Below are 20,085 nucleotides of genomic sequence, written 5' to 3' on the forward strand. Positions count from 1 at the left end.
TATTGTTACTGTTCAATGCTTCACTAAAGGGAAGAGGAGAGATAGACTTCTCTGCATAGTCTGTCTGCCTCTCAACCCTCTCCACGTTTGAGTACTGACTGCCCACTACTGTTTTACTACTTTCCACAGCCTAATGTTTTTACTACTGTTTTACTGCTACACTGTTTTTCATGCTATATTAGCACACATGACCAATGGCTTCTGCTACAATATTGACTGGCTGTAACCCTAATACCTCAACCTATTCTTGCACTGACATAGTTTTTTTTATATTACCTTGTCTACATTATACTTTACTCTCTTATTTGTCCATATTAGTTATGCTGGTCTCTAGACCTTATTCTTGCGCTGTTGGACTACTGCTTGACTACTTTTTGCACCTTCACCATGACACTCACTCTCTTGAGCACCTTACCATGCACACAGAACTGGACTACTGTTGGACTACTTTTTGTACCTTCACCATGACACTCACTCTCTTGAGCACCTTACCATGCACACAGAACTACAGGCCAGTCCCGGCCCTGTCACTGCAAGCGTCTCATGCTTGATCACCCTCAAGCACACTGTGGATTTTTTTATTTAATTTATATAGTATATTTAGTATTTAGTTTTGTTAGTTTTCTTATCTTCTACTGTCTCTATTGTACAGTGGAGTTTTGTTATGTGTATATACTTATATTTACCCTTTCTGCTGTAAGTGCATGTTGTGTGTGATGTCTGTACTGTATGCTACTGAGACCTTGAATTTCCCTTGGGGATCAATAAAGTATCTATCTATCTATCTATCTATCTCATTGTTTTTACCTGTTGCAAATTAAACTAAGTAATCCAAACATGGGTGAGCCCCTTTCTACTTTCTACATATTTCTACTGCATAACTGGTCCTTTCCTGTGAAGCACCGGATTGTTGACAGAAGTATGGTGGAGTTACCATTAATTACTTTATTAACATACTTTATTTTATCAGCTCCACATGGTCTAAATAAAATTGTCATGGGTTCTACTACACACTCATTAAATACATACAGTACAACCAACTAGAAAATGTACTTATAGTTTGGGAAATTGAGGTGCACCATGCAACTGTATGTTACTACATACTGTGAGAATGGCCAGAAGATGACGCACACAGTTCACCATTAAAACTGCTCTTTTAGCTCCCACTAATGTCAAATTGCGGCGATATAGGTAGCGGGAAGCTATGTAAAAGTGGGGGCTCTGAAAAAAGTAAGTACTCTTTTGATCCTGTGAGGGAAATTTGGTCTCTGCCTTTATCCCAATCCGTGAATTAGTGAAACACGCTCAGCACACAGAAAACACACAGTGAGATGAAGCACACACTAATTCTGAAGCAGTGAGCTGCCTGCTACTGCGGCGCTCGGGGAGCAGTGAGGGGTTAGGTGTCTTGCTCAAGGGCACTTCAGCCGTGGATGTGGGCATGGGAGAGCAGTGCTCAACCACTTCCCCGCCCACATCCTACTGGTCGGGGATCGAACCGGCAACCCTTCGGTTACAAGCCGGAAGCCCTAACCAGAAGGCCACGGCTGCCCCTTAAATGGGCGAGACCTGTGTTAAATTCTGATCTATCTATCTATCTTTTTTTAATTAACTCCGGCCTAACTATAAGCCCACTTTGTGCATCTGACCATTGGCCGAGCGAGGGGGTGGCTTCGTGGGCTCAAGCCCCGAATCTTATTGTATGTGTTTTCAATTTCCAACGATTCTAATTTCTAATTTAACTTCCCCTCGGTTTCTCTGTAAATGTTACAAAATGTAGGCTACTAATATTGAGCAAATATCCCTTATTTTCAAATCCAAATATTGACAGATAATCTGATTTTCCACACGATCAGTTTAGGCAATGCCAGAGCCGAGATGAATTTGTCCCCCTATGTGAAGCACTGAAGGGGGGAATTCCTCCCCATTTTGAAAAAATGTATTTTAAACCCTGGATTAAACTTAGCTTCATGTGTTCCACTGAACATTATAATAAGTGGGTTCACAATGTGTGGGGCTGTGCTAAACCTGACCATAAGGCTACTTTGGCCAGAGTTCAAAGTAAAAATGTATTGAGACAGCATAGTATACTAGCCTATAATATACAAACCACGCTTAATTAACTAAGTGCATGCTGATCAGATAGGCTATTCCTATAGACCTCTCTTGAAAGACTCAAAGTGCCAGTCAGATATACCTTGAGTCTCACATTTTTAAAGTCTCAATGTGTCCATTAGTTTACACAGAATTCACTAGAATTCATTATTTAAGGGGTTATTTTTCAAAATGTTCTGCCGGGGGGGCATGCCACCGGACCCCCTTAGCCTTCCTGTGTGTGACACTGGGCTAAGCCCCCAATGTTTCAAATGTCTGGCTCCGCCCCTGCACCTGACTTCGCTCTGTCCATAGTGTGCATGCACTGTTGGCAAAATACGTTATTAAACTCGCACCCACTTTGTTGTTCTATTCTGACTATTTCAGATAGGCCATTTTAAATATACTGTATATGCCTTGTATACTATTTGGAAAAAATGTTGAACATTATATCGCAGTCAGGGCTTTACCACTCTGTCAACTTCTTACTGGTCTTCCTGAAAAGTATTGTACTGATTAAGTCTTTGGTATCATTACTATTTCCATCTACAATTAAAAGACTAAAACAGTTTACATATACAGTATTAGATTACATATTTTATTGAATAATGCAGATTTCTCAATAAGATAGACAAAATGGAAGTTTAATGATGTGACCACCAGTTATTACTTAGGTACACAAATAATTGCTTCAACAACAGTTAGCACAACTGTTATTATACCAACTGCTACATTCATGGTTTATTCTCCCCAGTACCCACATAAACTTTCTACCACCCTCACCTATCAAAATGCTAAGTGAACCAGAGCATGATCATTGTTAATTCTGTAGCATGTGCACACTGAAAAATATAATGGAGCAAAAAAAACAAACAAACAAGCAAACAAAACACAACAATATACATCTTACATCAAAAACCCATGTACCTACATGTTCTTAAGGGTCATTGAAGCAAAAAAAAAAAAAACATCAGGATTGATCATTGATCATTTTCTAAACTATTTAAACTAGCCTATACAGTATATTTGTGATTTACTTGATACTGAAAGATTCTTTCAGGCTATCCTCAGCTTGTTCTTTGGTGATTAGTAGCCACACAATAGGAATGTTAGCTGGCTTAGCTTTGTATCTTTCAGCAAACTGTTGGTTGAATTTTACCATGACATACTTCCAGTAATCTGAGGCTTGAATACTGGGGTCTGCTGGAATGTGCCAATCAGGGAAAATCTCACGGTATTTTTTAAAGGGATGGTACTCTTGGTTTGTCTCATAACACTTGAACTTACGGTCACTGAACACAGAAGAAGAACAAATTTCAGTGACTAGTTTTTCTGACATTGTAAATCTGTACTTGCCCAATCCCTCAGGCCTATGGATTGAGGCCCAATGATCTGTATGGACATCTCCCCCAGCTTCGCAAGGTGCTTTGCAGAATGGACACCCTTTGCCACATCCGAAGACTCGTTTGAACAGCTCATCCTGTGGTTTCATTTTGAGAGTTTGGAGTCTTGTTTCAGTATCTAGCTTCAGAAATGTATTTTTCAGTGATCTTTCAAGGTCTTGGATGAACCCTGAGAGCGAATGGGCAAATGGTTCCACCTTTGCATTGCTGAGAGCCATAACAGCATCAACTGCATCCTTGGGAATGGCCAGTTTTGCTTCAAGTTCTCTACAAATCTTCTGAATAAATTCCTTAACGGTGGCCCCTGAATGTGTCTGCTTCTGTGTGGTCTGAATAGCCTCAAGTATTTCTTTTGAGATTGTCTTGAGGTACTTGTCCTCCAGTTGAGACATCTTATTTCCATTTGCAAAGTGCTCCCTGATGCGGTCATATATCCATTCTTTCACAAAATCCTTGTAAAAGCAGATGTATCTCACATAACTTTCAAAGTTGGATTCCAAGAGCAACTGTCTTAGGAGTGAATACTGGAAAAATGCCCTGGTGCTAAACTGAAGTGCATTCTTTCCCATCAATACTTCGTCAACTATGTCTGGACCTAGAGAGGCTGCAACCCAAGACTCCACAGCAGGTTTAAGGCACAAAGTTGTGAATTCTTCTGCTTTCCTCTTGCACTGGTCTCGCTCATTGTACAGGTCTTTGAAATCTGTAAAATACTTTTCTTTGAACTGCTCAAGGCACCTACATGGGTCATTCTCCTGTATGAAGTGATCGTGCATGTCCTGAAAACATCTGGCAGCAATTCCACAAATGTGGAGTTTTAGAGAAACTTCAAATATTTCACTAGTGTGAAGTTTCCGGTTGGCAGATAGTGTGTCGTCAATCTTGTGCAGGATATCTTCAATGTAGTTTTCATGATAGTCAGATGTTCCAAGACATTTTTCATCAACAACTGACACGCATTTCTGAATGAGATTGTCTGCCACTTCCTGGGCCTTCATTTGGAAGTCTTCAAAGAAAAACTTTTTAACCTTATGAACAATCCTCTGGATGAAATTTTCAGCAGTAACAGTGAAGGGATGTATACCACACTCTAACAGATTGACATTGTTAATCATTTCATGCACTGAGCCTCCTTTCTGTTTCAAGTTCGACCTCAAGTGGTGGTAAACATTACTTACAATGTTGTTATGCTCCAATCCATGCAATGCTAACTCAGACACAGTTTCTTGCCACACTTTTTCAAATATTTTCTCCAGCTCTGAGTCAGTCTTCCTTGAACTGCTGGTCTTGCATTTTTCAAGTAGTGCAAGGACTCTTTTTCCCAAGAGATCAGTGTGGGTTTTTTTTATGTTCTCTAACTTTCTCATCCCCTGGCTGATACAACTGGCAAGTTCAAGTTTCCTCAGCACAGAGTTCTCCAAGTCTCTTCGGAGACATTTTACATTGTTTGTAAAATCCTCACGATATCGCTCCACAAGATAGACATGCCCCTCTGTCTGCTTGAAGTACTCTGTCAGGCTGTTAAGAACGACTTTTTCCCTCTGGTCAAGTTCTAGGACAGCTTTGGTTTTCAACTGACAAAGAAAGTAATTGATGTCATTGTCCAATTCAGTCCTGATCACCTCAAAGTTGGAGATTTTGGTTTCAGCGCTGGTGAGCCATGAGTACATGTGCTTCTTGAAATCCCACTCCCATTTGTGGTACTCCGTGCATAGCCGCATGTAGGCGTCTGCCACCAAGCTGTTCCTGAAGCTAAATATGAAATTCTCGTACTTCACAGCGTTCCAAAGGCTCTTTGTCCATTCCAAAAAATCCTTGATGTTTCCAGATGTATTTGTTTCCTTGATGTTTCCAAACACTTGGACCATGGTCTTCTTGAAATCATAGACAGCCTCACTATAACCTGCATTGACAGGAGCCATGGGAGGATTTCCGTGCCATAGTCCAGGAATGTACCAGTTTCCTATTTCTGGGTCATACTCCATCACGTCTGTAAATTTCTGGTTCTCCTCCTTACCCTCCATTTTAGCTGCCGCCTGGGTCATTTCATTTAGTTGTTCCAGAAGGAGCTTCCTATCCCTCAAGTTTTTGTCATGTGCCGACACGTCTGCAACATTCTGGTGAACAAACTGACAAATTGGTTTCTTTCCTACTTCTTTCATCCTTAGAAATGCATGAACCACAATCTGGAGAATGTCTTTCATCTCTGTTGAATTCTCCATGGCAATGTTAATTATTGTGACATCACTAAGTCCGATCACAAGTGTGGCTAACTCATTGTCGTGCTCGTAGCTATCATCAAGCTGAGCCAGTTCTGGAGACTTCAATCCCTCTGTGTCAATGATCACCAAGAAATCACAATCCATCTTATTACGGAGGTCATCACTGACTTTTATAAGCAGCATGAAAGCCCCGCGGGTACATCTTCCACTACTAACAGCAAACTGTACCCCAAACATGGTGTTCAGGAGAGTAGACTTTCCAGTGCTCTGGACCCCTAAGACGGTAACCACAAGGATCTTGTTTCTGGGCTTTACCAGACGATCAAGCTGCCCTAACACATTCTTCACCCAATGCAACGGTATGTTGGAGGCATCCCCATCAACAAGTTCCAGGGGAAAGCCATCTAGCAGTAACTTGGCACACAGTTCAGGCAAATGCATCATTTGTTGTCGGGCTTCTGACTCTTTTGGCAGGGTTAATGTGGACTCATACAGTTGGCCCATCTCTCGCACAAAGTGTTCAATTCCCAAAGAGCTGTTAGAGATCTGTTTGTCAAGATCCTTGATCTCTTCCTTGTTTACTACTGAATCCTGGCATTTTTCCTTGTATTGGTCTCTAAGTCCTGTGAGACTTTTCCTTGACAAGTTGTCTAAGTTCATTCTCATCCATTTCAAAAAGTAAGACCTCTCTAGTCTAGAAGTTGTTAATGCATTAATGAAACATGTCATGGCCTCTGACATGTCGTAGCCACGCTGCTCTTCCCTGAGGTTCAACTTTTGTTCCTGAAGCTCACTCTTGTAGATTTCGATATTCTGATCTCCAGCTTTCCTTAGTCTGCATTCTTCCTTTTCAAGTTTTGCCAGCTCTTTCCAAATCTTCCCTTGCAAGGGCAATTGGCTCTCCTTGAACTGCAATGTGTCCTCAATCTTTGTAGTTATTTCAAATGCATTTGTTTTTGCATTCTGGCATCCCTTGTTGTCCTCATCCACACGAATGCCAAGTTCATGAGCAATGTCAACCATCTGTTCCAGCTGCATTTTGGATGGGTCACCCTTCAGCCAATTTGTTATGGTTGAACGCAGATTTTTAACAAAGTCTGCGTCATTCATCTGTTTGACTTTGAGAATGACATTGGCTTTCTTTAAGTTCAGTTCAGAGGCTACCAACTTCAAGGCATCAATGTTGAAATTCTTGCTTTGGGCATTGCCCACCAAGAACAACTGTGCCTTATGGTGTTGAGTTGTCAGTATTTTGTGTTCTGTATCCAAACTGTCAAAAAAGACAAAAACAGCTGAAGATGTCTGACACAAGAAGGAGTACTGTGTTTCGAATGAGCAAATGTCACCTCTTAAGTTGGCAACAGTTACTGGCTCAGGAAAAATGTCAATGTTTTTGTTCCCGCAAGGAAGGTACCAGCTAATTTCCACCAATCCATCAGAGATCTTCCGTGGACTGTCCCCACAGTCCATATCATGGTGAAGGAAGGTGTCATGGTATTGCTGTGGGTTGCTGAGTAATTTGTTCAGGATTTGTGATTTGGAAAAGCCACATTTACCTAACCTGACAAATGACACCATTGGCAGAGCAGAGAGAACAATCCTCTCTTCTACAAATCCTCTAGGATCCTCCAGAGAGTGTGGTCTAAACTTCTTTACAATATCTCTCAATGCCCAGAGCATGAACATCGGCTGATTTGTATCAGAAGATGGAAGAAGCAACGGCACTGAGAACTGACACATAGACATTTTCAAGGTCATCTCCTGCTGAAGAAAGCCATCAGAGCACAGGAAGAGAGCTGTCACAATGTCTAAAGGGTTTACCACAATACTTGAGTCCTGGCATTCCACCAAACTGTCCAAGTCGTTGCAAATATCAAAGTCTGCACTGTCCCAGTTCTCATCAACAGTTGAAACACACTTCACACTTCTAGCTGTCACATTTACCATCATTAATCTCTTTAAGAAACACCAAGGCAAGGATAACGGAGATGTAAGTGTTTTATCAGTGATGGTCTTCTCACTGATTTGAAGAACAGTGCTGAGTGAGAGCTTGTCCTTGAAGTGGTCCATCAACCCCAAGTTGACCAGAAGGCCTTCCAGACTGGTCTCTGTTAGAACCGAGCAAGAAATCAGCATCAGTAGTGTAGCTCCTCATCCTCTAATGTCATATTTACAAATACAAGTGATTAATTTACTTGACAAACTCTATAGGGTTGATTCTAGCAGATGAAGGAAAATGTACATTTCCGTTTTTCAGGCTTTACATACTTTCTTTTTATATAGTCTTGATCTATCTATCCAAGTCTCAATCAAACGTGGAGGTAGAAATAAAAATCTGCATGAAAAAATCCACTTGCCACTTACTTGTGTGTGCATATCTGGTGGCAATCTTGCTCTCGCTGCCATTCTCAAGAACAGTTGTGACCTTTATGGAATACTGAACACCTGATGATAGGTTGTTGAATGTAGTCTTATTGGACTTGGTTGCCATCTCCTGGACGAGTTGATCTCCCTGCCAGCAGGTCACATGGTACTCCCACACCGGAAAGTCAGGTGACTTCCACCTGAGGGAAACAGAGTCTGCACTGACATGGTTCACCTGGATTCTCTCTGGAGGAACCGGTTCTGAAATTGAGTAAAAAAAAAACATGAATTATTTTGTCAGTATGATGACAATGATGTCAGTATGCTGAGCTAAGGGCAAAGTGAAGTAGAGAGCAGCACAAATTATTAGAGAAGAATCCAAGGAATGGAACAGAGCTGCATGCTGAGGTGTGGGTGCTCCCGTGGTCAGCTAGGGAAGGGCTTTAATTTGCTGGCACTCTCAGAACACAGAGGAAGGTGACAAAACTCCCAGACATTTTGAAGGGAAAAAATCCTTCCTTGTCCTCGTAGCAGTGAGTGACAGAGCAACAGCTCCTGTGTGTCAGCTGCCTTACAGCCCAATCAGACTCCAAATCACTTTGGAGCAAAGTTTCGGAACAGGATAAAAAACAATAATTTCATGCACAAAGACTTTATAAAGAAATGCTGTTTGTAGTTTGTAGCCTATATTGCACTCAAACTAAATAACTCTGAATTGTAGACATATAGCATAACACTGAACCAGCAGATATGCCATCACAAGCAGCTCCAGAAGCTCATTGGTCAAGGCTTATCTTTTCAATTCAATTCAATGAGCTTTATTGGCATGACTGTAAGTGTTACAATGTTGCCAAAGCAGTAGTTACATCAAAAGAATTAGCAATTAATAGTAATAATAATAACAATTGACATGGACTATGGGGAATAATAAAAATAATAGAACATTAGAGCACTGAAGGAGAAATTCTGGATTACTAACATTTTTTTATATTCTTTGTATGCTTTCTATACATTCAATACTGTGCATCAATTTTGCTTTGTCTATCATTTGCTCTCTCCATGTCATGATTTTCTAATAAAGGTCATGCGACCCCTTTGTCACGAGTTAAGGGTATTCTGCCTTAGGCAGTAATATTAGGAATATCCCGACAGGAACTAGACTATGGCAAGAGAATGCTGAAGGATGTATATGTATTGTATTGACCAATTATCTACTTACTTGGAGTAGCCCCATGACTTGCGTATGGTGCATGGATCACATGCTATGTCCAAGAAGTGTATATGTATTGTTGTATTTCTGCATGTATGAGGATTTTTGGAAAAGACCATTGTACTCATGTGATTTGTATTACCAATGTAATTAACATGTATAAGATGGGGCTTCGCCCTAGAGAACTTTGAGTAGTGTTACTGGAACATGCTGTTGCTAGTGACCTGCTCCCGGTATCGTGAATAAACCTGCAGTGGTTCCTCACACCTGAGTGTTGCCTGGATATTTTTGACCACATTTTGGTGGCAGCGGATGGGATACCTAACTCCGAGACGCGGCGGTGAAACCTGGAAGGCGTAGGACATGGAAGGCAACATCGCCCGCGGGACCCATCCTTGCTGGAAGGGAGTCATCCTGTGTCTCGGATAAGGTATTACCGTATTGTGGTCACAGGCACCTAGGTGGTGAGTGGGAAGCGATTTTTTTTCTACCGCTTTGTAGTTAAAAGTTGGCTTGTGTGCCGGGGTGCCACCGAAGCAATCTGCTCTACTTGTAGGAAGGTAGAAAGGTTGGCTTGTGAGCACAGCCGAAGAGCAATCGATAAAGGATCTGCTAAGAGAAGCAATCGGTAGGATTGGCTTAAAGCGCTTGATACGGGGATTGGATTGGTTGAGAACATTGCTATTGCACTCTGATAGTTTGCTCTGTTTTAGGCGTGAGGTAATTTGGCTAATAAAAATATATTAAAGGGACACTGCTATGGGGACTAGTAATAGTAAAAATGTTAAATTGCACAAAGGTATACATAATCCTGGATGTTTAAAAGATATGTATAAGAAATATGGACCTGAATGTGTAGATGAATGTTTATTGAATAAGTGGAGTAGATGGACTGAAGGAAAATTTCCTTTAGATGGTACGTTGAGTTTGGAAAGGTTAACTGAATGTAGGGCTATGATGGAAAGGAAGGCTAGGCTTTTTAAGCATGATTTGTTTGAAAAGTGGGAAAGAAGCGAGGGAATGAGAGGAGAAGAGAAAGCAAGTTATGGAACAGAGAAAAGTTATGGAACAGAAAGAGTAGGGCCAGAGAGAGAGAGAGAGAGAAGGTTTGTGCGGAGCTATGGACATTTCAACTTAAGTCTATGTGCAGACGAGTGAACCTGACAATCCAGCCCTTATACAGTAGTTTGTAAATCTTCACCACCATTCCCTTCAGCACCCCCTGCACCACAGCTGGCTTTGGCTGTTCCTGCCCCTAGGTCCCTGCAAGTATTCAGCTACTGAAGATTGAACTAAAATTGCTATTTCTCAGCTTAAAACAGACTGCTAGAGAATTCTTGGGAAGAGTGGCAAACTTTGTGGAGGAAGGAGAGCAGGATTTAGGTGGACTGAAAGAAACGGTTGCTGGAATTGTGGAGACATAGAACAGCGAGATATTGTCCGAAGCAGGGTGATTGGAGACAAGACGGGGATAAATCATCACAACGACGCCCTCAGGGTCCGGTCTGGACACAGAATGGAAATTCTGAATATAGGACAGGGAGGACTCTGAACAGGGGACTCCGGGACCCCTCACCAACACTTCTGTATCACCCTATGAACTTTATCCCCAACTGACTTTGAATGCTGCCGCACAACCTAAGCTAACTCTTTCTCTGAATGGTAATAATGTATATTTTTTAGTTGATACAGGAGCGGATGTTAGTACACTTGGAAGGAAAGATAGTTGTAAGTTTTTAACATTAAAAAGCAATAGAGTTATATATGTAACAGGAGCTTCAGGCCAATCAGTGGCAGAACCAGTTTCTACCCCTTTAGTGGTTCAATATGAACATCAGACAGTAGAACATTCTTTTCTCTTGAGCAGTGTTTGCCCTGAAAATTTACTAGGCCGAGATCTAATGTGTAAATTAAATCTTACACTTTTTCTTTCTTCTGAAGGAGTAGGTCTAGAAGGGCCCATTTATCTGTATTGTCAGAAAGTTAACCCCACATGAATAGGATATGAGTGTAAAGACATTAGTTTAGCATTAAAATCTCCGATCTCGGTTCTAGAAAAGACAGAAACCCCTGAGCAATTTCAGTGTACAATTGCATGTTTTCAAGGCTCTCCAGATCAGCTGTATGTGAAAGAGTGGTACCAGATAGGAAATAGTATTGAGACTATTGATGTAGCCGGCGTTAGTGTTAATTTCGTCAGACGAGACGAGAGGAAATATGTTCGTCAACGACCTTTTTTTTCATGACTAAGACGAGACGATGACGAGACGGCAGTAATGTCCTGAAACACTGACTAAGACTATCTTAAGATGCATTATTGTTGACGAAAAAAGACGAGACTAAAATGTTTTGCATGAAAGAAAAACTAAGATAAAATCTCTCTTCATTTTCGTCTACAAAATGAGAAGACAGAATATCTAGCTGTTATGTTTTCAAAATATTCCGAATGAGTTCATACGCAACAGCTTTCCTGTAGGCTAGTCTACGTGCTGTTGCTGCAACCCTGTGGCTGCAACACGAAACTACATGGAACAAGAACACTGGAGATTTCTGCCAGTTAGCAAGCTAACTGCCTAAGCTTTATGCCACAATGCTACATACCCAGAAGTTGAAGCTTCTCTCATACAAATTAACATCCCCCAGAATGTCCATACGAAAATGTTCATCATGTAATGTCAACTATTTAACTAGTTAGACTGATGATGCAAAGTTTGCTAGCAAGTAAGCTAATATGGAAAGTTCGCTAGCAAGTTAGCTATGGCTAAGATGGAGAGTCTGTTTGGGGAATGTGTTGTGTTTGGGCGCATATCGCCATCTAGCGAGGCGGAGTAAAACATTAATACTTTGGCCTATGACAGTGTTTCTCAAACTTTTTCAGTTTCAGGACCACTTAACTAACCCTAGCTAAAAAAAAAAAAGATTAGACCTACATCAACAGTAGCCTATAATTAGTCTACACAATAGGCCTACTCACTGAACCACCTTGCTTATTGTCTTTGCACTTTGCTTATTGTGTGGATTCATACTGTATGATTTAAACTGGCATATCTTACATAGACAGTGTTGTAGAACTGTTTTTACATACAAGTTGGTTCAATATTGTAAACAACTCATCTATATTATATTTTACCACGTCTGCTCGCGGACTACTTGGGATAGCTTGCGGACCACCAGTGATCCCCGGACCTACACTTTAACAAACAGTGGTCTACGAATATGACAGTGGTCCGGTCAAATCTTTTACTGTCTATGGTCAAATCCCAGCCAAGCTATAACTGTAGCTCGACTTACCTGTGCATGTAAACATACTGACTGACAAAAAATCAGAATGAGTAATTATAACAGACGAGTAGCCCTGTGGACACACAATATTGTTGGAAAATTGAGATGTGTGAAACACTATTTGACTCAAATGGTAATCAGAAATAATTTGTTATAAAAAAAAAGACTAAAATGTGTTGACTAAAACTGACTAAGACTAAGATACCTTTAGTTTTCTTTTGACTAAAACTAGACTAAAATGACGAGACTTTTAGTCGACTAAAACTTGACTAACAAAAATGATATTTGAATGACTAAATATGACAAAGACTAAAAAGGACATTTCGTCACAAGACTAAGACTAAGAGTAAATTAAAAATAGGTGGCAAAATTAACACTAGCCGGCGTATTGACCTCTAAAATCTACTCTGCAGTAGTAGTAGACCTCTCTCCAGGTCTGAAATATTTGTTTGCAAACCCAAATTCTTATCCACATGTTGCATTGGTAAAAGCCCAAGAAAATTGGATTGATTTAGGGCCGTTTGTGAAAACGTGTGTGAATGCTAAAGATTATTAAAGATAATATAATAATATAATCTTTAATAATCTAAAATAAAGATAATATAATATTAAAGATTATTAAAGATAATACCCTCATTAACCCAACCCGATGAATGGAGGGTTCTCTCTTTAAAAGAGAAAGCAGATCTGTTAGCCGCTGTTCCAGATAATCTCTGGGCAGCTGATAGTTATGACTTTGGGACTCTATCTACTGCTCAACCATTAAAAACATGCGCAAAAAACATTGCATTACCCGTCGAAAGCCCAATATCCGTTGCCAAAAGAGGCTGAGCAGGGGATAGAGCCCGTATTCAAATCATTATTGGACAGGGGAGCTATTGTGCGTTGCAGTTCCTCCCCAGTTAACACACCAATTTTGCCCGTTAAGAAGTCTGATGGCACTTGGAGATTTGTGCAAGATTTAAGACTTGTTAACGACGCTATTCACCCGAGGCATCCTATTGTGCCAAATCCTTGCACAATTCTCTCTAGTCTGCCATCCACTGCGAAGTTTTATTCTGTAATTGATTTTAAAAATGTGTTTTTTACGATAAGAGTACATCCTGCCTCTCAATTTTGGTTTGCCTTCACCTTTAAAGGTCAAAGGTATACTTGGAGTCGTTTGCCTATGGGATACACAGAATCACCTTCAGTGTTTAATGAGGCAATAGTGGCCTGTCTGACACAATTTACTCCACTGGCAGGAAGTACTGTTATTTCTTATGTTGATGATGTTTTATTAGGAAGTCCATCAAAAGAATCATGCCTGATTGACACAGTGGCATTGCTGAAATACCTGGCCAGGGTGGGACTTAAAGTCTCTAAAGAAAAGTTGCAACTCTGCCAAGAGCAAGTTAAGTACTTGGGTCATATACTTACTCCTGGCTGCAGGGCCCTGGATGCGTCACGCATCACTGCAATTACTGGCTGTCCGAGACCCAGGACAAAGCAGCAATTGTTAAGCTTCTTAGGAATGATTGGTTATTGTCGTGCTTGGATTTTAGACTTCTCGGAGAAGGCACAACCTCTCCGAGCATGCGCAAATGCTTGTAAGAGTTTGACTGACATTGTAAATTGGACTGACGACTGTGAGACTGTTTTTGTGATTTTTGAAACAAGCTTTAGCTTCAGCTCCAGCTTTGGGATTGCCTAATTATGATCTTGATTTTCATTTGTTTGTGTGTGAAAAAGGAGGTTACATGTCTGGGGTATTATGTCAATTGCATGGTGGACAGCAGGCTTGGAATTTCACCATTCTGGGGGCAAGGCCACTTGGCCTTCAGTTGGGCATATTTGGTGGGGGGCACAAAGGCCACATGTCAGGGCACCAAGGCCAAAGTTAACTATACAGTAGTAGGCTATAAAAATGATCAAAGTTGTATTTGGCCTATTCACTGCAGTAGACCTGCATCACTGTATGAAACATTACAAAAACATGAAACATGACATATTACATAGAACTGTAAATCATCTGATCATCTAATATTTACAGATATCTAGGCTATATATAACATTTATTTTATATTTGGCCTGTTATGAAATCATGTATTGAACAATTTAAGCACAGCTCAGCTTTAAGAGACTCAAATAGCCTAGATGCATGCATTTTGTGATCAAATGCTTTCACAAACTCTTAGTCAGCTGTCCTATGATTTACTAATATCTAGGCGATATTTGTAACATTTATTTTGTATTTGGCCCGTTATGAAATCATGTGAAACAATTGTAAAACGCAAAGCCCAAATTTGGAGACATCCATGCATGTCGAAATTTACTGCAAATTCAAAACTAGATTACTCTGGAACGGCTAACTGTACAGGGGACTGCTTTACACTTTTGTGTTCGGTAAGGTCTGCTGTTTATTCCGATATATGGTTTGTCATGTGTTAAAAGAAGGGTTCGTGAAGTATTCCACCGAGATGAATGGGTAGGGAGATCATGGGACGCAAAACCTTCAGTAGAATGTATGATTAAATTGAATTATATTTAGGCCTACTTTTCTCGCTAACCGTTCAACACAGAAATTATCGGCTAACATCGTTTAAAAGCTGAGAAAAAGCTCTTTCATGTGATACTTGTGATGTCTGTGTGATGTATAGGCTACTTCGCGAGTAGTTCAACTGAGAAGAATGGGTGAATTGGACGCACTTTCTTGCGCTGTCACTTTCTCCACTGCGTAAAAGACTAAATTAATTTGCGCTGTGAATGCTAAGATTATTTTGACAGGCCCCAGGCTAACTAAAAATCGCTATTAGTAGGACGCAAAGCAGAATATTGAAAGAATGGGGCACCAAGGCCACCGTGGCCTGTAAACCTCTGATTTTCAAAGGGGCTTCACGGCCAATGCAAGGGGCTACGACGGCCATGGCCGTCGTGGCCGCCGTGAAATTCCTACCCTGGTGGACAGTATAGACCAATAGCCTATTTGTCAAAGAGACTGGATCCGGTAGCAAGAGGCTGGGTGCCTTGTTTGAAGTCTGTTGCAGCTGCTTCAAATGCAGTAATGGCTTGTGTGGATCTAGTATTAATGCATCCTTTGACTGTTCATGTTCCACATGACGTGCATGCACTGCTTTTACAAGCAAAGACATCACATCTGACCACTGCCCGCCTCCTCTCGTACCAACATGTGTTATTGACTTTAGCACATGTCACACTTGTACGTTGTACCACCCTCAACCCATCGACATTATTACCTTCTGCCGAAGATGGTGAAAGCCATGATTGCTGTGATGTCATAACAATTTGTACTAAACCTCGTCCTGATATATCTGAGGAACCCCTTACTAACCCTGACTTAATTTTTTATGTCGATGGTTCCTCATTACGCTTGGAATCTGGAGAGGTAGGGAGTGGCTACGCTGTGGTGAATCAATTTGAAGTGGTTGAATCTTACTCGCTCCCTCCAACTTTTTCTGCCCAATCTGCTGAGTTGATAGGACTTTTTCGAACTTGTGTGTTGGCAGCTGGAAAATCTGTTTGCATATACACTGATAGTCGTTATTGCTGGGGAATTGTTCATGACCATGGAGCAATATGGAAAGAAAGAGGCTTTCTTACGGCTACTGGTAAACCTGTACAACATAAAGAGTTCATTGTATTGTTGCTAGAGGCAATTCAGCTTCCTTCTGCTGTAGCAGTAATTAAGTGTGCAGCGCATACTAGAGGCGCTGATGAGGTCAGCCTTGGTAATGAGAGGGCTGACTCGGCTGCTAAAAGTGCCGCGAAGGGGAGAGTTGAGAGAAAGATACCACCTGAGTTTGTAAGACATTCTGAATTTTAGTGTTTCTAAATTTACAGAATGTATAAAATAGATATAAAAGAAAAAGAAAATGAAAAAAATTGTAAAAAGAATAATGATGATTTGTGGCTACATACTCAAACAGGCAAGCCTGTTTTACCAAAATCATGTTTTCATATAGTTGCTAAAGTTACTCATGGTTTAGATCATGCGAGCGCAACAGCTATGGTAAAAACAATAGAACAACTTTATTTTGCACCAGGATTCACCACCGTGGCAGCTGCTTACTGTGATAGGTGCATTACCTGTTAAACATAACACCGCACCCACAGTGAGAGCCCAAGGAGGGCATCACCCACCACCATCAGGCCCGTTTGAATATATTATAATGGATTTTATTCAATTGATCAATTAACAAAATGCAAAAGTTATGAATATTGCCTTGTAATTGTGGATATGTTTTCAAAATGGCCAGAATGTTAATGGAATGTTGAAAGATAAATTGACTAAAATAAAATAATGGGATGGAATTGGGTGACTGGTCTACCTTTGGTTCTCCTCTACCTCAGAGGCTGTGCATCAAGATCAAAAGGTTTAAGCCCATTTGAGATTTTGACTGCCCGTCCCATGCCAATTCCAGGTTTACCTAATCCTAACCTAATGTAGTTGGTACCTTGTCTGGTTACATCCGAGAACTGATTGCTGCTCTATCTTTTGTTTCTCAACAGGTGGCGTCAGCTTTGCCTCAAAGTTTTCTGGATACATACCCAGTGGAACCAGGCTCTTGGGTGCTTGTTAAGGACTTTCGAAGAAAACGCTGGAATGAAGAACGGTGGCGTGGACCGTATCAAGTTCTGTTGTCTACACCTACTGCAGTGAGAATTGCGGAAAGAGACTCTTGGATTCATCTGTCACACTGCAGAGTGGTGAAAGAACCGGAACATTATCTCAACGGATTGTGACTTTATGCTTGAGGTTGACCAGTGGAGGTTTTGGCAAACTTCACCAGTAGGCCTTTGGATATATGTTCCATCGGGGATAAGGGAAGTGTTGCAAGACCCTGCTGTTTTAACCTGCATTACAACTAGAAAATATTGGACTGCAAATGAAGGGAAGTATGCTCTGATTGTTACACATTTTACTAAGTACACATGTGAAGTCATTCCTTTGAGGGTAGGGAAATCAATTAGTGTGGTACACCAGTGTCCATTAAAATTAGTGGATTCAACCATCCATCATCCAAATCAGTGGTGGATATTAAAAGTAGAAACAAGATATCAGTATACATTAAACTAGCACTGTTTTATTTCCAGTTTAGCTAGATATTTCATCATCGCTGGACAGTGACCTGGGGAGGGCCTAAAAAACCCAAGCCAGCTCTGCTGTTGAAGATAGAATAGAGTTTTTGTTGTTTTGTAACTGGGAGTAGAGTGGGGCTAGTGTTGTTATTCTGTGTGTTCTTACTGATTATGCCCACTTCTCCAGAGGAGGAGATCTGTGGTACTAATAAAGCCTGTCAACTGGCTTTCCAAGCTAGAACAACTGTAGCAGGGACGAATGAGACCTGCTGGGTGTGCCAAGAAAAGTCTTTTCAAATGCGTGTTTTTCCCTACAGGACTTCTGATGATTCTGCATGCTCTGCATCTCGACTGTGTACTAGTAAAGATTGCCTTAACATAGTAGGTGTGACAGGGATAGAACAATTTTTAGGTGGTTCGTCCTTGAATATTATGTTAACATTAATGGATTCTGTTTGGATAAATAGAACTGGACAAAATATTTGATAGAATGATATTGAAATGTGGAATGAGTTTTACCCTGATATGATGACCCGGAAATGTTTTTGGACAATGTTATTGGAAATTGAATTTTTTTTTTGCTTCTTTTTGATTACTAAAATTTCTTTGTGGCCTTAAAAGAACACGCCACCCAATGTCAGTAGTAATATATGTTCTTACCTTAACTTTCACGAGTTGAGTCATACCTCTCCCGTGTCGGTACGTGCACTTAAACGCTCTGGTGCGCGGCTGGACTGTGTTAGCATGTTGCTATGCTAGCGGGCTTTGCCGTAACTAAGCGTAGAAGTAATCAAAAACATCCACGTTTTCCCGACTTAAATACAGTTGCACGAGTAGTTGATAGAAATGCTACGGTCACGCAACATGAAATGTGGCGATTGTCCAAGCGAATAAACAGGAGAACTACAATGTGTGGCGCAATAGCACTTGGGAGTACTTCGACCTAGCGTAGTAGTATTGTTAACACCTAATTGTAGATCCTATCCACCACAGAGTTTAGAATCGATGCTGGATCGACCCTCAGACTCTCCCTCCCCTCTGAGCGAGAGAGAGGCACACACACTAGAGATGCGCTGATGGGCTATTATTTCAACCATAACTGCATAGCAAAACTTATCATCCATCAGCACCAAAGTTTTTTGACCAATTTTCAAAACCGCACCCGCCCACCATCCGCTGGTTGTTTTAATGTAGGCTATATGGGTGATGCAGCGCTGCTGACATGAGGCTAGAAAGCCCTTGCCTGTTCCAGAAAGACTTAGCCTGGCGAGCCAGACCCACATTATAATGTAGGGTCTGGGCACTCACCGTTCGCAGTGCTCAGTCCGAGGGGTCGGGATAATCAGTTGTCTTTCAAATTCCCTCTGCACGCAATAGGATGCAATAGGATATTTGTTTTCAAGTAGCAGGGAATTCAAGTCAAACCGTTGCAACTCTGCCATCAATCATTATGTTAAGCCCAACAAACGACTCTATACACGATTTCAATGCCAGATTTAGTTTCGATTTCTAGAGCTCACAAGTCAACGGAGAGTTGCTAGACTAGCCCTGGCAGCAAATGTAATTGCCGCTAGGGGCGCGTCTAGATTTCTAGGCTAAGAAAGACTGATCCAATGCAGCAAATATATTAAAAGGCTAAAGTCGTACATTGGCTATGTTGTAGCCTATCCCCAGAATATCAGCAGCAAACTCAGTCTCTGTCTCGCAAAACAGTCTCCAAATAAAACGCACATCATTTCTGCCAGTTTGTGACAATATATAGTCCAAAATGCTTGATTGCATTGCATTCTCCACATTTTTAGCTAAATTTTCATGTACCACATCAGCATTTTTGTTCAGTGAATCTTTTGTAAATTGCTTTACAATTACCGTCGGGCCTATAGGCCTATTGCCTGGCTTGCCTCAGCTTCGGTCACGTCCTTTTACAATTTTATCATTGTAATAAAAAACGCAATTTGCCACATAATTTCAACATGCTCCTGGCCTACTAATTAATGCCTATTGTACTTTATTTTTTGCAAAAAGAAAGAAATCCTTGATAAAATAACAAGTCATTCACATTATAGGCTACTTTACACACTGTTATGTCAGGGTGACTGACAAGCCTGTTCTGAAGACTCCCATTCATTTTGACTGCACGAGCGCGTCTTTTTCAGACAGACAGCGCAATTCATTTTAAAGCAATTTACAAAAGATTCACTGAACAAAAATGCTGATGTGGTACATGAAAATTTAGCTAAAAATGTGGAGAATGCAATGCAATCAAGCATTTTGGACGATATATTGTCACAAGCTGGCAGAATAGGCAACAGGCCGATGTGCGTTTTATTTGGAGACTGTTTTGCGAGACAGAGACTGAGTTTGCTGCTGATATTCTGGGGATAGGCTACAACATAGCCAATGTACGACTTTAGCCTTTTAATATATTTGC

At 40.9% G+C, this 20,085-nt stretch overlaps 1 protein-coding gene across 2 annotated transcripts in view; it reads right to left on the bottom strand.

The window, feature by feature from the left end:
* Window positions 1-2,711: 2,711 nt before the first annotated feature.
* LOC143127222 (interferon-induced very large GTPase 1-like) overlaps window positions 2,712-20,085 on the bottom strand; it is a 44,108-nt gene continuing 26,734 nt past the window's right edge. For both annotated transcript variants that reach the window (XM_076288566.1, XM_076288567.1), the window contains 2 exons: window positions 8,084-8,344; window positions 2,712-7,827 (listed from right to left, as the gene is read on the bottom strand). In XM_076288566.1, the coding sequence (XP_076144681.1) occupies window positions 3,128-7,827; window positions 8,084-8,344 (4,961 nt within the window). In that variant the 3' untranslated portion in view covers window positions 2,712-3,127. The remainder of the gene's footprint in view (window positions 7,828-8,083; window positions 8,345-20,085) is intronic.

The sequence above is a fragment of the Alosa pseudoharengus genome, unplaced genomic scaffold (genome assembly GCF_046254945.1).
Source record: "Alosa pseudoharengus isolate Yale_2024_CS ecotype anadromous, Long Island Sound unplaced genomic scaffold, YU_APseudo_1.1 YU_APseudo_1.1_scf_17, whole genome shotgun sequence".
Classification (NCBI taxonomy): domain Eukaryota; kingdom Metazoa; phylum Chordata; class Actinopteri; order Clupeiformes; family Clupeidae; genus Alosa; species Alosa pseudoharengus.